The sequence below is a fragment of the Scylla paramamosain genome, chromosome 15 (assembly GCF_035594125.1).
Source record: "Scylla paramamosain isolate STU-SP2022 chromosome 15, ASM3559412v1, whole genome shotgun sequence".
NCBI classification, from domain to species: domain Eukaryota; kingdom Metazoa; phylum Arthropoda; class Malacostraca; order Decapoda; family Portunidae; genus Scylla; species Scylla paramamosain.
In genome coordinates this window covers 4,966,012-4,980,873 of record NC_087165.1, presented here as the reverse complement: position 1 = coordinate 4,980,873, position 14,862 = coordinate 4,966,012, and the positions used below count along the sequence as shown (strand labels likewise).

General features: G+C 37.3%; 1 protein-coding gene across 8 annotated transcripts in view; it reads right to left on the bottom strand.

Moving 5' to 3' along the window:
• Window positions 1–14,862, bottom strand: part of LOC135107299 (succinate-semialdehyde dehydrogenase, mitochondrial-like) — a 77,382-nt gene that overhangs the window by 22,390 nt on the left and 40,130 nt on the right. For 5 of the 8 annotated variants that reach the window (XM_064016988.1, XM_064016991.1, XM_064016987.1 and 2 more), the window contains 5 exons: window positions 11,391–11,525; window positions 10,661–10,759; window positions 8,697–8,867; window positions 8,359–8,442; window positions 4,949–5,093 (listed from right to left, as the gene is read on the bottom strand). In XM_064016988.1, coding sequence (XP_063873058.1) covers window positions 4,949–5,093; window positions 8,359–8,442; window positions 8,697–8,867; window positions 10,661–10,759; window positions 11,391–11,525 — 634 coding nt within the window. Of the gene's footprint in view, window positions 1–4,948; window positions 5,094–8,358; window positions 8,443–8,696; window positions 8,868–10,660; window positions 10,760–11,390; window positions 11,540–14,862 lie in introns of all 8 variants that reach the window. The other 3 variants (XM_064016984.1, XM_064016983.1, XM_064016985.1) reach the window with 1 other exon arrangement.

The following is a 14,862-nucleotide window of genomic DNA, read 5'->3' as shown; positions in this document are numbered from 1 at the left end:
GTAAGATTTGTGATGGGGTGGATTCTCAACTCCAGCAACTCAACTCTGTGATTTTCTTACTCCAGCATTGGACTGTTCAGAGTGCAACTCTGGTCAGAGTGGAAATTTCCTCATTACTTTTCCCTGACACAATCAGGGATGCAATAGCTGCAATTTTCTCCTTTGAGAGCTGTACACAAACAAGAAAGTGAAGGCAGGTCAAGTTGCAAGTTGTACATGGTGACCATAATCACAAAAAGTAATCCTCTCATCGCCAATGCCACAGGCACACTGGCGAGAAATCAGTATGTGTGGCCAACAAAGCTCCAACCCCGTTACCAACACCATGCACGCCAATACATTTGACATTTTCCTTGGGTATATAGAGGAGGTGCTTGATAAATCGTCAAAAGTAATGGCATGTGATTTTCACACCAATACTTCCAATACTTTTCACCAAGTATGAACCCGCCTTAAAAGTGAGGTAGCCTTGTGAGAGCATCTGGGTGTGGAGAAGGCTGAGGGAGGGAAAAATTCTTACCTCCATGTAGGAAGTGTAGCCACTGTCAGTGTTATAAAAGAATGAGTGATTTTTTTTCTTTCAGTTTTCATTATCCAATATAAACTTACAGTTATTACTGTCTTTTTGTACAGTTTCAGTTTCTCATGTACACCTGCTATACCTCAGTTACAGTGAGTTAAAGTGGTTGAGTATTAATAAATAGGTAATAGTTTTTTTTTATTTATTTTTTTTTTATTTTAGGAGGGACACTGGCCAAGGGCAACAAAAATCTAGTAAATAAAAAAGCCCACTGAGATCCCAGTCCCAGAAAAGGGTCCAAAGTGGTAGTCAAAAATTGAAGGACAAGTGTCTTGAAACCTCCCTCTTGAAGGAATTCAAGTCTAGGAAGGTGGAAATACAGAAGCAGGAAGGAAGTTCCAGAGTTTACCAGAGGAAGGGATGAATGATTGAGAATACTGGTTAACTCTTGCATTTGAGAGGTGGACAGAATAGGGGTGACAGAAAGAAAAAAATCTTGTGCAGTAAGGCTGTGGGAGGAGGGGAGGCATGCAGTTAGCAATATCAAAAGAGCAGTTAGCATGAAAATAGCGGTAGAAGACAGCTTGAGACGCAACACTGCAGCAATAAGAGAGAGGCTGAAGACAGTCAGTTCGACGAGAGGAGTTGATGAGATGAAAAGCTGTTGATTCCACCCTGTCTAGAAAAGTGGTATGAGTGGAATCCTCCCAGACATGTGAAGCATACTCCATACATGGAGAGATAAGGCCCTTGTACAGAGTTAGCAGCTGGGGGGGTGAGAAAAACTGGCGGAGACGTCTCAGAACGCCTAACTTCATAGAAGCTGTTTTAGCTAGAGATGAGATGTGAAGTTTCCAGTTCAGATTATAAGTAAAGGACAGACCAAGGATGTTCAGTGTAGAAGAGGGCGACAGTTGAGTGTCGTTGAAGAAGAGGGGATAGTTGTCTGGAAGGTTGTCAAGTTGATAGAAGGAGGAATTGAGTTTTTGAGGCATTGAACAATACCAAGTTTGCTCTGCCCCAGTCAGAAATTTTAGAAAGATCAGAAGTAAAGCGTTCTGTAGCTTCCCTGCATGAAATGTTTACTTCCTGAAGGGTTGGACGTCTATGAAAAGATGTGGAAAAGTGCAGGGTGGTATCATCAGCGTAGGAGTGGATAGGACAAAAAGTTTGGTTTAGAAGGTCACTGATGAATAATAAGAGAGTGGGTGACAGGACAGAACCCTGAGGAACACCACTGTTAATAGATTTAGGAGAAGAACAGTGACTGTCTACCACAGCAGCAATAGAACGGTCAGAAAGGAAACTTGAGATAAAGTTACAGAGAAAAGGATAGTAGCTGTAGAAGGGTAGTTTGGAAATCAAAGCTTTGTGCCAGACTCTATCAAAAACTTTTATGTCCAAGGCAACAGCAAAAGTTTCACCAAAATTTCTAAAAGAGAATGATCAAGACTCAGTAAGGAAAGCCAGAAGATCACCAGTAAAGCAGCCTTGACAGAACCCATACTGGCAATCAGATAGAAGGTTGTGAAGTGATAGATGTTAAAGAATCTTCCTATTGAGGATAGACTCATAAACTTTAGATAGGCAGGATATTAAAGCAATAGGACAGTAGTTTGAAGGATTAGAATGGTCACCCTTTTTAGAAACAGGCTGAATGTAGGCAAGAAGGAAAGGTAGATGTTGACAGACAGAGCTGAAAGAGTTTGACTAGGCAAAGTGCAAGCACAGAAGCACAGTTTTGGAGAACAATAGGAGGGACCCCATCGGGTCCATAAGCCTTCTGAGGGTTTAGGCCAGCAAGGGCATGGAAATCATAATTACGAAGAATTTTAATAGGTAGCATGGAGTAGTCAGAGGGTGGAAGAGAGGGAGGAACAAGACCAGAATCGTCCAAGGTAGAGTTTTTAGCAAAAGGTTTGAGCGAAGCATTCAGCTTTAGAAATAGATGTGATAGCAGTGGTACCATCTGGTTGAAATAAAGGAGGGAAAGAAGAAGCAAAGTTATTGGAGATGTTTTTGGCTAGATGCCAGAAGTCACAAGGAGGGTTAGATCTTGAAAGATTTTGACACTTTCTGTTAATGAAGGAGTTTTTGACTAGTTGGACTTGGCATGGTTCTGTGCAGAAATATTAAGTGCATGAGATTCTTGTTTCAAGACTTTTCACTCTGGATTAATTGAGACAATTCACCCAGAAAGAGAGCAGCCCCTGAGGGCCAAAATAGTCTTCACCCCAGCTTTTAAGATGATGATCACAGGATGATCATATATCATCCTATTGTTGTAGATACAAAAACAATCATTGCTCCTTTGGTACACACTTTTTTAAACCTTACAGCAGATGTATCATGGAGCATGGAGCATATGAACAGATCATATCCCACAGTTGATTTATTGGGTCGCACATTAGATAACTTCCGAATGGAGTTTGATAAACTTTCCAAGGATACAGTTGAATTTTTTAAATCTATCAGCAGTCATTCGCCTCATCACCGTATGAAGAGAGGCACTATAAACTTTGTGGGCACACTGGCTAATTTATTTCTTGGAGTAGCAACTCAGACAGAAGTTGATAACATTCACAGTCAATTGAATGATTTAGTACATCTTTCAAAGGAAGAATGCCAGCAACTAAACATTCATTCAGGAATACTTAATATTACTATTCGTGATCTCTGACATGTTCATTCAGCTATAAATCACTTGGAAGTTGCTGCAAACAATACTACTAAAATTATGTCATTTTTCTATTAAAACAAATTACTGAAGAGAAAATTCATTTACTAGAAACAATTGCCTTGATTCAGCTGGCATTGTCTGATTTACACCATGACCTAACTAACCTGGTTAGGTTGTCATGAAATGTTGGAAACATATGCTTCATCCCTCATAATCCCTGATTACCGAGAGAAGGATAGAAGCTGTAGGAGAGTAGTTTGGAAATCACAACTTTGTGCCAGACTCTATCAAAAGCTTTTGATGTGCCCAAGGCAACAGCAAAAGTTTCACCAAAACCTCTAAAAGAGGATGACCAAGACTCAATATGGAAAGCCAGAAGATCACCAGTAGAACAGCCTTGAAGGAACCCATACTGGCAATCAGATAGAAGGTTGTGAAGTGATAGATGTTTAAGAATCTTCCTGTTGATGATAGATTCAAAAACTTTAGATAGGCAGGAAATTAAAGCAATAGGATGGTAGTTTGAAGGATTAGAATGGTCACCCTTTTAGGAACAGGCTGAATGTAGCAAACTTCCAGCTACAAGGAAAGGTAGATGTTGACAGAGTTGAAAGAGTTTGACTAGGCAAGGTGCAAGCATGGAGGCACAGTTTCAGAGAACAATAGTAGAGACCAAGAGCCTTCCAAGGGTTAAGGCCAGCAAGACCATGGAAAACATCCACGTCTTTTCAGAGACATCCAACCCTTCAGGAAGTAAACATTTCACACAGGGAAGCCACAGAACATCTGACTTATGATCTTTCTAAAATTTCTGATTGGGCCAGAGCAATCAAAAACTCAATTCCTTCATCTATCAACATCTATCAACTTGACACAGCCTTCCAGACAACTATCCCCTCTTCTTCACTGACACTCAACTGACTCCCTCTTCTACAAAGAACATCCTCTGTCTGTCCTTTAATTATAATCTAAACTGGAAACTTCACATCTTATCTCTAGCTAAAACAGCTTCTATGATGTTAGGCATTCTGAGACGTCTTTGCCAGTTTTTCTCACCCCCCCCCTCAGCTGCCAACTCTGTACAAGGGCCTTATCTGTCAATGTATGGAGTACGCTTAACATGTCTGGGGGGGTTCCGCTCATACCACTCTTTTAGACAGGGTGGAATCGAAAGCTTTTCATCTCATCAACTCCTCTCTTCTAACTGACTGCCATCAGTCTCTCTCTCATCACCAAAATGTTGCATCTCTTGCTATCTTCTACCACTATTTTCATGCTAACTGCTCTTCTGATCTTGCTAACTGCATGCCTCCCCTGCTCCTGCGGCCTCACTGCACAAGACTTTCTTCTTTCTCTCACCCCTATTCTGCCCACCTCCGTAATGCAAGAGTTAACCAGAATTCTCAATCATTCATCCCTTTCTCTTGTAAACTATGGAACTCCCTACCTGCTTCCGTATTTCCATCTTCCTGTGACTTCAATTCTTTCAAAAGGAAAGTTTCAAGACACATCCTTCAATTTTTGACTACCACTTTGGACCCTTTTCTGGGACTGGCATCTCAGTGGGCTTTTTTTTTTTTATTGAATTTTTGTTGTCCTTGGCCAGTGTCCCTCCCACATAAAAAAACATATATACATACATACATACATATATATATGTATAAACAGGAAACTGGAAATGAGAAGTGGCAGTATTAGCTTAGAAAAGCTACTCAAATAGAAAACCAATGACTGAATATCAAGCCCACCTGGAGGGATTCCAGCTTTCTCAGCAAGTTCAGCAAGAGCCAAAGCAGAGAAAGGAGTGTCCTCGGCTGGCTTGACAACACAGGTGCAGCCAGCAGCTAGAGCTGCTCCTGCCTTGCGTGTGATCATGGCATTAGGAAAGTTCCACTGTCAAAAGTAAGAGATGAATAAGTATTTTAAGTGCTTCTTAAATATTTTGTCTATCATTATATATATATATATATATATATATATATATATATATATATATATATATATATATATATATATATATATATAATTTCTGTGTGTAATTTCAAGTGACAAGAAATGAAAAATAACCAATTTTCTTCAAGAAAATCTAGTAAGGACTAGGATGATTGCACTTGTTTAATTTATTATATGAAACAATTTTCACAGTTTTACATACTGTATATATATGCTATACTGCAGTCAATAATTGTTGCACTACATTGTGTCTGTGTATCAGTTTGTAAGGTGTTCTAGTTTCTTTCTGGTATTGTGGGCAGTACAGAATAGATAAAGAAGCACCGACTTCAGCTTCACATGCACTTAACCAGTGCCTCACCTCTCCTATTTTAGAAATCACCTCTTCATTCTCACATACAGATGAATAATTGTTTCCTTTCATGCTGAATTCTACATATACTTATTGTTCAACCACCATACACAAAAACTCATTTGTGATCCTTGTACAAAGAACTATTAATAAACTATACCTGTATAATACTTTTATAATAAATCCTAAGATAAAGCAATATTCTACATTTTCCACAGCTTCCTCCAGGAAAGTGCAACATCATTATGAAAAATATCATAAATCTCCAACTAGAGACAATCTGCATACAGGACAAACAACAGCATTGCAGGTTTGACTGTGATCACATTTTTTTCTACATAGATGCTGTAGCTACTAAAAATGCAGAGCAATGGAGTTTCATCATTTTTCTATGTAGAATAACAATCTATAGATTGTTTGGTTCCTTAAAAATAAAGAAAGCAAACATAGATGTAAGAATATATGTACTCCATATTTCAAGCCAAGCAAAGCTGGACATACTAGCATGTCCTTATGTGTCAATAGATCAAATTCCAGTGCTAAAAAGGCAATTATTGACATCAGAATGACCATAATTAAACACTTATGTATGAAAACTAAGGAATTTTGTCACTGAGCTCTGGCAGTCTCAGAAATCCAATGGGATTTTGCCACTACAGTGTCATTGTGTAACAATGATGGCATCACACTGCCATTATGCCAAGTAGCTCTTATATTCAGTATTTAAGTATCTTTCCTATATATTTTTTTTTTATTTTCAAGCCACAAACCATGTTTAAGCTATGCTGAGTAAAATAGGACACACTACACACATAAATGTATTTCTTGACCACACATCATTATGACTAGATCCCCTCTAGTTTCAAAGTGCACATTTGGTCAAAGGGGTGAAAATGGCACTGAGACATTACTTTATTTCTTTATAGGCCTAGACAATGAAAAATTAGGTCCAGTTATGAAAAGGAAACTTCTTTTTTTTTTTGGGGGGGGTCATATATATTAGTTTAATTGAAATGGCATCCAAAAATAACTCATTGTTCACAAGCCAGTACAAGCCTCAACAGCATTTTCAAGAGTCAGAGGAGAGTTCCACATGCAATGTTGGCTCCACAGCCCAGATGTAAATGAAATATTGGATCCTTGCAAGAGTTATGGGAATCTGCCTCTGCTTAGAGTAATACAAGATGTGATCCAAAATTTCCAAAAATTATGAGGTTGCTTGAACCAGATTACTGTCAGACAATACCATTTTATTCTACTCCTTAGTAACAAGGTATTGACGTACCTATCCTTTTATGACATGAATGTACTGCTTGATTATGGTGCCGACTGGGTTGAGAAGTGTTGGAAACACTGCATACACTATGCAAAATGTTCATATGAGTCAATAAAGTGTGTCAAAGGAATGCTTACTATTGAGAACACAAAATATATATACATATCAACACAACAGGCATATACAGTGGTACCTTGACTTACGAGTTTAATTTGTTCCGTGGCGGAGCTTGTAACTCAATTTGCTTGTATGTCAAATAAATTTTCCCCATTGAAATTAATTGAAATGCCATTAAACCACTCTAGCCCCCAAAAAACACCCAAATTTTTTTGTTACATGTTTTTAAATACAATCAACTGCAGACATAATGAACCTCTGTTGACCAAATTTCTGGTATAATGACTCCTTTAAGGCTAATGAACACTCAATTTATTTTATGAAACTGCAAACTATGGCATATTTAAAAATTATTGCATGCCTGCCTTATTTTATGAACATCCTACGTCTTAAAATGCATGAAAGTTGGTTGACACACTGTCAACTGCATCAGGAGAGTTGGTTGACACACTGTCAACTGCATGTTTGAGAGATGAATTGTGCATGCGTGACAGCCAGTAACAATGGGCAATGACATTGTTCTCTCTCTCTCTCTCTCTCTCTCTCTCTCTGTTAACTTATCTGAGAGGGAAAAAGAGAGAGAGCATTGCATCATCGGCCATTGTCAAGATTACTAGCTAAGACACACAACCATTTCTCTCTCTCTCTCTCTCTCTCTCTCTCTCTCTCTCTCTCTCTCTCTCTCTCTCTCTCTCTTTCTCTCTCTTTTTTAACACTTTAAACACTATAATATGCTTGTCACTTGTACATATAGTTTGAGAGTCAATAAAGGAAAGCTTCATGGGCAAATTGAAAAAAAAAAAAAAGAATTAGTGAGAAAACGCATTATTATTGAAAAGCAAAGACAGTGTCACAAGAAAAAGCTAAACACATTTAAAGATACAAACTGGAACAGTATGTATATGATTAAATTATGAAAGAAAAGATAAAAAAAGTTATAATATAACTACATTTATGACAAAATATAGTAAGATAATAATTTTATTAATAGGAATAATAATAATAATAATAATAATAATAATAATAATAATAATAATAATAATAATAAATAAAAAAAAATAATAATAAGCTTGTATAGTACATATTACTAATCATAACCAATAAAAGACAACAAATATTTCTTATATTTTTCCCTAAAAGATGATAGGTTTGTAGTGTGTCTGATGTGTATTGGAACATTGTTCCATATCTTGGGGCCTAAGTACATTAATGAGTGTGTGAACAGTGTTAGTTTGTGACTCTCTCTCTCTCTCTCTCTCTCTCTCTCTCTCTCTCTCTCTCTCTCTCTCTCTCATTATGTTGTTCCTCCTAAGCCTAACCTCCTAAGCCTAAAATATTTAATACATTTGTGAACCCTAACACTAATCATCTCTAAATATTTCTGCTTGCCTGGCACACAGTTCATCATAAAGACTTGTCTAAGAATCCAGAAAACTCCCAATCACATGCATCACACTTACCGGAGTGATCATTGAGGCCACACCAATGGGATGACGAACGAAGATGATTTCCTTGCTGGTGGCAGGACTTGGCACCACCTCACCCTGTAGCAGTTCACACACACACACACAGACACACACACACACACACACACACACACACACACACACACACACACACACACACACACACACACACACACATTATGTTACTATGTTTAGTATCTGTCAGGGAAGACCAGTTCAGATTTTTTTTTTTTTTTTTTTTTTTTACTATAAAACAAAAAATGTTATATTCATTCAGTGACTCTACAGTAATTAACAAAGAGAGATTCACACAAAGCAAATGCCATACTCACATATATTCTCCTGGCTTCTTCAGAAAACCATTCAAGGAAGGCACTACCATAAGCTATCTCCCCACGTGCCTCGACCAGGGGCTTGCCAGATTCCAAGACCATAAGATGTGCTAGATCTTCCTTATGTTCCTGTACTAAGTTGTACCATTTACGCAGGAGATCTGACCTCTCCTGCCCAAAATTAAAATCTATGAACATCCAGCTCTTTTTCCTCACTTATTCCTTGCTCTTTTAAACCACAATCAAAAGCTAAAAGGAAGCCTTATTGTCCCTAACTTAAAAAGGAAGAGGCAAAATAGACAAAAAAAGAATAATGAAATTGATGATTGACTAAAATCTGAAAAATATATTTTATCTTGCATTTCTGAAGATGGGAAAGGTTTCCAACTTGTTTAAAAGTAGAGACAAGATAGAAAATAATGATACCATCAGAGTGCATTCTGATAGGAACAACAGTGAACATGATTGTACAAAATAAAAGGCACCTCAGTATATCCCAATATGTGTGTGACTCCAACAGTAACAAATGCAAGTGGGATATGGAGATACAGCAAAAGTCAAAAGGTCTAGAAATGAAGCACAGCATTAGAATGCAGTTTAAAAAAAAAAAATGTCTCCAGTATAAAAAGAGTAGATAATGAAAGCTATAAAAGTGTACAAGGAAGGACTAGTATGTACAGAGATAAGGAGTTGTGAAGAAAAGTGGGTATGCCTATTAATGGAGAAGAAATGGGTTGTTAATTAAAAGAGGATGGTGAGATATAACATTCTGATACTGATTAGATAAGAGAAAAAAACAAATGAGAATGATGTGGCAAGCTATATCAATGAAAAAAAAAAATTATATATATATATATATATATATATATATATATATATATATATATATATATATATATATATATATATATATATATATATATATATATATATATATATATGAAATCTAGCAATTTATAGTCTTCATGATAACCTAAGCTAACTGCACTTGTGCCTGCAGCCAGCTGTGAACGCAAGTAACGTGTGCATTACTCGCAGCAATAAAGCACTACTGCATTCCTCTATCCTCATTCCCTCCCTCTCCTCCTAATGCAGCATCACCTGCTTTGTGCTGGTAACTCTAGCTTCTAGCTTTCATCAGACACGCTTTTACTTATAAATGTGTAATTTAATTTCCACAAGAGTTTGAACCATTTCAAGAGTTCCTTCAGTAGCAAAATAGTATATAATGAAATGAGACCTTTTAGGAAAACTACAATTACTGTTCCTTTTAGGAAAACTACAATTATTAGCAGATTCTTTACATATACAGTTGTCTCTTATTTAACCCTACATGTAATATGATACTAAAGTAAATGTGATCTATGGGAGTTGACCAGCAGCCATTCTGAAGAAATGGTACCAAACTGAGGAAAATGGAGACTTAGGAATAGACTCAGCATATATGAAGTAACTGAAAACACCAGAAATGTATCTAAAAAGGAGAAAAGCCTTGCTACAGTGGACACTCAGACTGACTAAACTCCACTTGGACTTGATAATCTATAGAATGAACAGTATGATGTGAAGTACTTTAAGATTCCATCTCATGGATTAGACTTTTAAACATTTTCAGAGAACAAGCATTACAAAATAGGGAAAATTTTAGTCACAGACTATCCATAGCACTTTCCATCTGGAATACTACTTGATCCAGATAGTCCTTCCACAAACTAATCCATGTAAGATCAGTCTGCAATAATTCATGTTACAGTTTATTTGAGCAAGTTTTACATTTTCAACAGTATTCCAAAGCATTAAGATTATTTTATCATTCTTTTTACAATTTATTATTTCTGACATAAGAGTTGACACTTGTGTAAAAATATGACTCAAAATGACTCAAAATAACTAAGCAATATACCACTCAAATAATACACATCCCGAAATGGTCTGTTATGCATGCACTCCCACGAAACACTCACCTTGGCTGTCGTCTTGTGCCATGTTTGGAAGGCATTATAGGCAGCATCTATAGCAGCCTGTGCATCCTGTTCTCCCATATCAGCCACATTGCCCACCACCTAAGGAAGAGTACCATTCAGTATGCCTAGTCTGCTGAAGAATTATACAGAAGAATCATATGAGCAATGATCTAAATTTCCTTTTGTTCCTTTACATTAAACAATAACATCAATATTCTCTCTCTCTCTCTGGTGCAACAGTGTTGTCTCCCATTTTTTCTTGATAGTCACCAAGGTAAAATAAAAGTACATATGTGTAAATAGTTCTAAATTCCTCTGAGGAAATTATACTATCAACATGGCATCAGAGTAACTATTGATCAGTTTCCCACATTATAAAGTTTTCTTTCATCTTCCTGGAAATTAAGACTTCATTATTATCAACACCCTCACACTTCCTTACAAAATTGTTACAAAATGCCACAAGATATTAGGAATAATGAGTATCAATGTAAATCTTAAAGAAAAGCCTTGGAGTCACTTTTTATCATAAGTAACTCAACTTATGAAAAGAATCTATCAAACAGAAGACATCTGCATTTTTTCTTTTTCTAGTTCATAGAATTACTTCCATTGATATATGTATTCTTTAATCACGTGATTTTAATCACCTTACTTCCACAGCAGGAAAATGCCTTGAGACTCTAATACCAAAATTTACATCTAATAAGAAAGGGGAAAGAAAACTCACCTCACCATTGGCCGGGTTAGTAACAGGGAACAATTTGCCACTTGCTGCAGGTACCCACTGACCACCTATGTAACCTTCCTGACGGACAAAGGAGGCAAAACGCAGCCCATGGCCCCGAAGTGCTGCTGTTAGGACCTGAAAAATAATAACTGATAAAACATTAAGCCTCACATCTTTCTTGCCCACAAAACAGCATGGTCTGGCTCCAGTGTAGACAGCTTTGTAGGTAATATGCATGTTTTGACCACATAAAAAAAAAAACAGGCAACAGCTTTTTATTCTCCAATCTGGGAGTCACATTTAATGTGTGCTAAAGGGAAAAATAATAGAATATCTCTTTTTACCTAACTATATACCCAGACAACATCCCCTACAAAGGAGAAAAGCTGAAACAATGTGCCTGCACACTGACATGCAAACATGCACTCAGACACACACACGCACGCACGCACGCACGCATGCATGTGCACACACACACACACACACACACACACATTATAATTTTTCTTCTTTCTTTTATACAGGAGTTATAGATGGAGTGCAAGAGAGGGATGGATGGGTTGATGCAGTATACCTGGATCTCAAAAAAAGCATTCAATAAAGTTCCCCACAAAAGTCTTATCTAGAAGCTAGAGAATGAAGGAGGACTAAAAGGAGCAACATTGAGATGGATGGATGATAATTTACTAGGGAGGGAAATGAGAACAGTAATCAGAGACACTAATTCAGGTTGGCACAAAGTGACAAGTAGGATACCACAAGGATCTGTGTTGGCACCTATTATGTTTCAAATATATGTAAATGATATGACAGAGGATCTAAATAGTCACATAAACCTTTTCACTGAAGAAGCAAAAATAATGAAAATAATAAAGGATGAAAATGACTGCAAGAAGTTACAAAAGGATACTGAGAAGATACATGCATGGAGGCAAAGATGGAAACTAGAATTCAATGCCAGAAAATGCCATGTGTTGGAAATAGGAAAAAGTAGAAGGAGACTTTCATGGAATTACAAAATGGGAGGAGAAATAATAACAAGAAAATAATGAAAAAGATTTGGGAGTAATGATCCAGAACACACTATCACCTGAAAGCCACATAAACAGAATATTTGGCTCTACATACAGCTTGTTAAACAAACATTAATGTGGCATTTAACTATTTAGATAAAGAAAATTATAACAAGCATGATACAACCTAAATTGGAATACGTAGTTTAGGACCCACATAGTATGGAAACTGGAAAGAATACAGAGGATAGCGACAAAGGTGGTACCAGAATTGAAAGACTTGGAGATGGGATTACCAACACTACAAAAGAGAAGAGAAAGAGGAGACCTAATAACAATGTACTAATTAGTAAACAATATAGAAAGGATAAACAGAAATGACTTGGTAACACAGATGGAGGAGGGAGGGAGATGGACAAGGGGGCATGGGAAGAAAATAAAGAAGAGTGGATATTTGAGCAACATGAAGAAATACAGCTTCCCATATCAAACTATTGAAATCTGGAATGATCTGAAGCAAGAGGTGGTTGTGGCAAACAGTGTACACATGTTTAAAGAGAAAATGAATAAATATGGTTATGGAGACAGGACAAAATGAGTTTTGGCTCATGCTATGTACACTGCAAGGTAAATATAAGAATTTGATAATGGGAAACTACTGCTCAGAGTAGAAAATACCAGATACACATGAGGGCACGGCAAAAAACTAAGAAAAAGATGTTTGAATAACATAAAGAAACATAGTTTCCTACAGAAAAATATATAAGTATGGAACAAGCTAAGTGAGGATGTAGTATCAGCAACAAGTATGCACAACTTTGAGGAAAAAACTAAACAAGTGTAGATATGAGGATGGGACCACATGAGCATATCTCAGGCCCTGTAAATTACAACTAGATAAATACAACTAGGTAAACACACACACACACACACACACACACACATACACACATACACATACACACACACACATACACAAGCATTCCATCACATCACATCCTTGCTTCTAAGTCTTTAGGGAAGGGAAAGGATCTATGTTCACCAATCACACTAAATGAGTCAGTTGTGCAGCATACACAGTCCCAATGTATCATAGCCTAACAACATAAGTGGCTTTCTCATGCTCCTCCATAGTAGATCTAGATCCTTTCCCTGCATTTGGCCTTGTTAGCTGATCTGGCCAGATTCAGGCGAACCTTCAGTAAAAGACCTGAAAACTTCATTGCCATTGCTTTCACAACCACTTTCCATCCATTTGTATCATGTGCAATCATACTTTCTTACTCCACAGACTCTTGCACCTATCTTCTAACATTTTCTATCTTGTCCTTAGCTATACACCTCATCTGTTTTTGTCAGTCTCTCCCTCTGTTCCTCCATCCACATGTGACCCTAAGTACATAAACTACCCACTTCCTCAAACAAATAATCAGCAAAATACCATTCATTTATCTGCCATATACCATTCTCATACATTTCACTGTGTAACTTTTACTCTAATTCACTCTCAAATTTTTCTTCCACGAATCCTTTCAAACTCTTTTACCACAAGTCAATCTCTTCTGAATCAGAAGCCAGTGCAGTATCATCAGTAAACATCCACCAATTCACACTCCACTAACGCCCTAACATTCTTTTATTCTTGCATCATCCATATATAAAGCTGTGATTAATAAATGAGTAATCTGCTTTCACCTCCACTGTACTAAACATTTTTCTTCAATCTTAGTTCATCAGATCTGCTAAGAATCTATCAGCACTCAGGTTTTGTGAAGAGACTGGCAGCAGATCAGAGGGTGTAAGATTAAAGGAAAATGCAGAACACATTCAAAGTAAGTGTTGTTTGTTGCTCTGCTATAGGCTATGATTGTATGTTAAACAGTAATCAATGAAACTCCTGTCAAAGCCTTATTTCTTTTGTTCTTTTCTCAGGCTTCCAGAGAGACCTTTAGATATCTTTAAAAATTTTATAAATATAGGAAAGAAAACACAGTGTAGATAATTTTGTATTGCCTCAAACTAGGGCATTCCTACTTGTACAGTAAAATCCCTCTTATCCGGCATCAACAGGACCGCCGACATGCCGGATACCAGAAGTTGCCGGATACTTGAATAGAAGTGAAATTATGTCCACAATCACCACCCAACACTCGCGCATCTTACCATAACAAAGATCAGCTGATCTTAATCAGCAGCTGATCTGATCAGCTGCTTAAGTGTAAGCACAACACGCTTCCTCTTTTCTACAACTTTAGGCATGATGAAGGCATCAGGCGACAAACAGTGCACACGCTGGACTGGGTCACTGAGTAAACACAATGCAGTGGGCCGCGGGTGGCGCGAAGCAGTGCGCTCTGGTGGTGAGGGGACAAAGTATGCCTCGCACGGAAATTTTAATCGATTTTATGAGTTCACATTGATTTTTTATTGATTTTAAGGCTCAGGGAAAAATGTGCCAG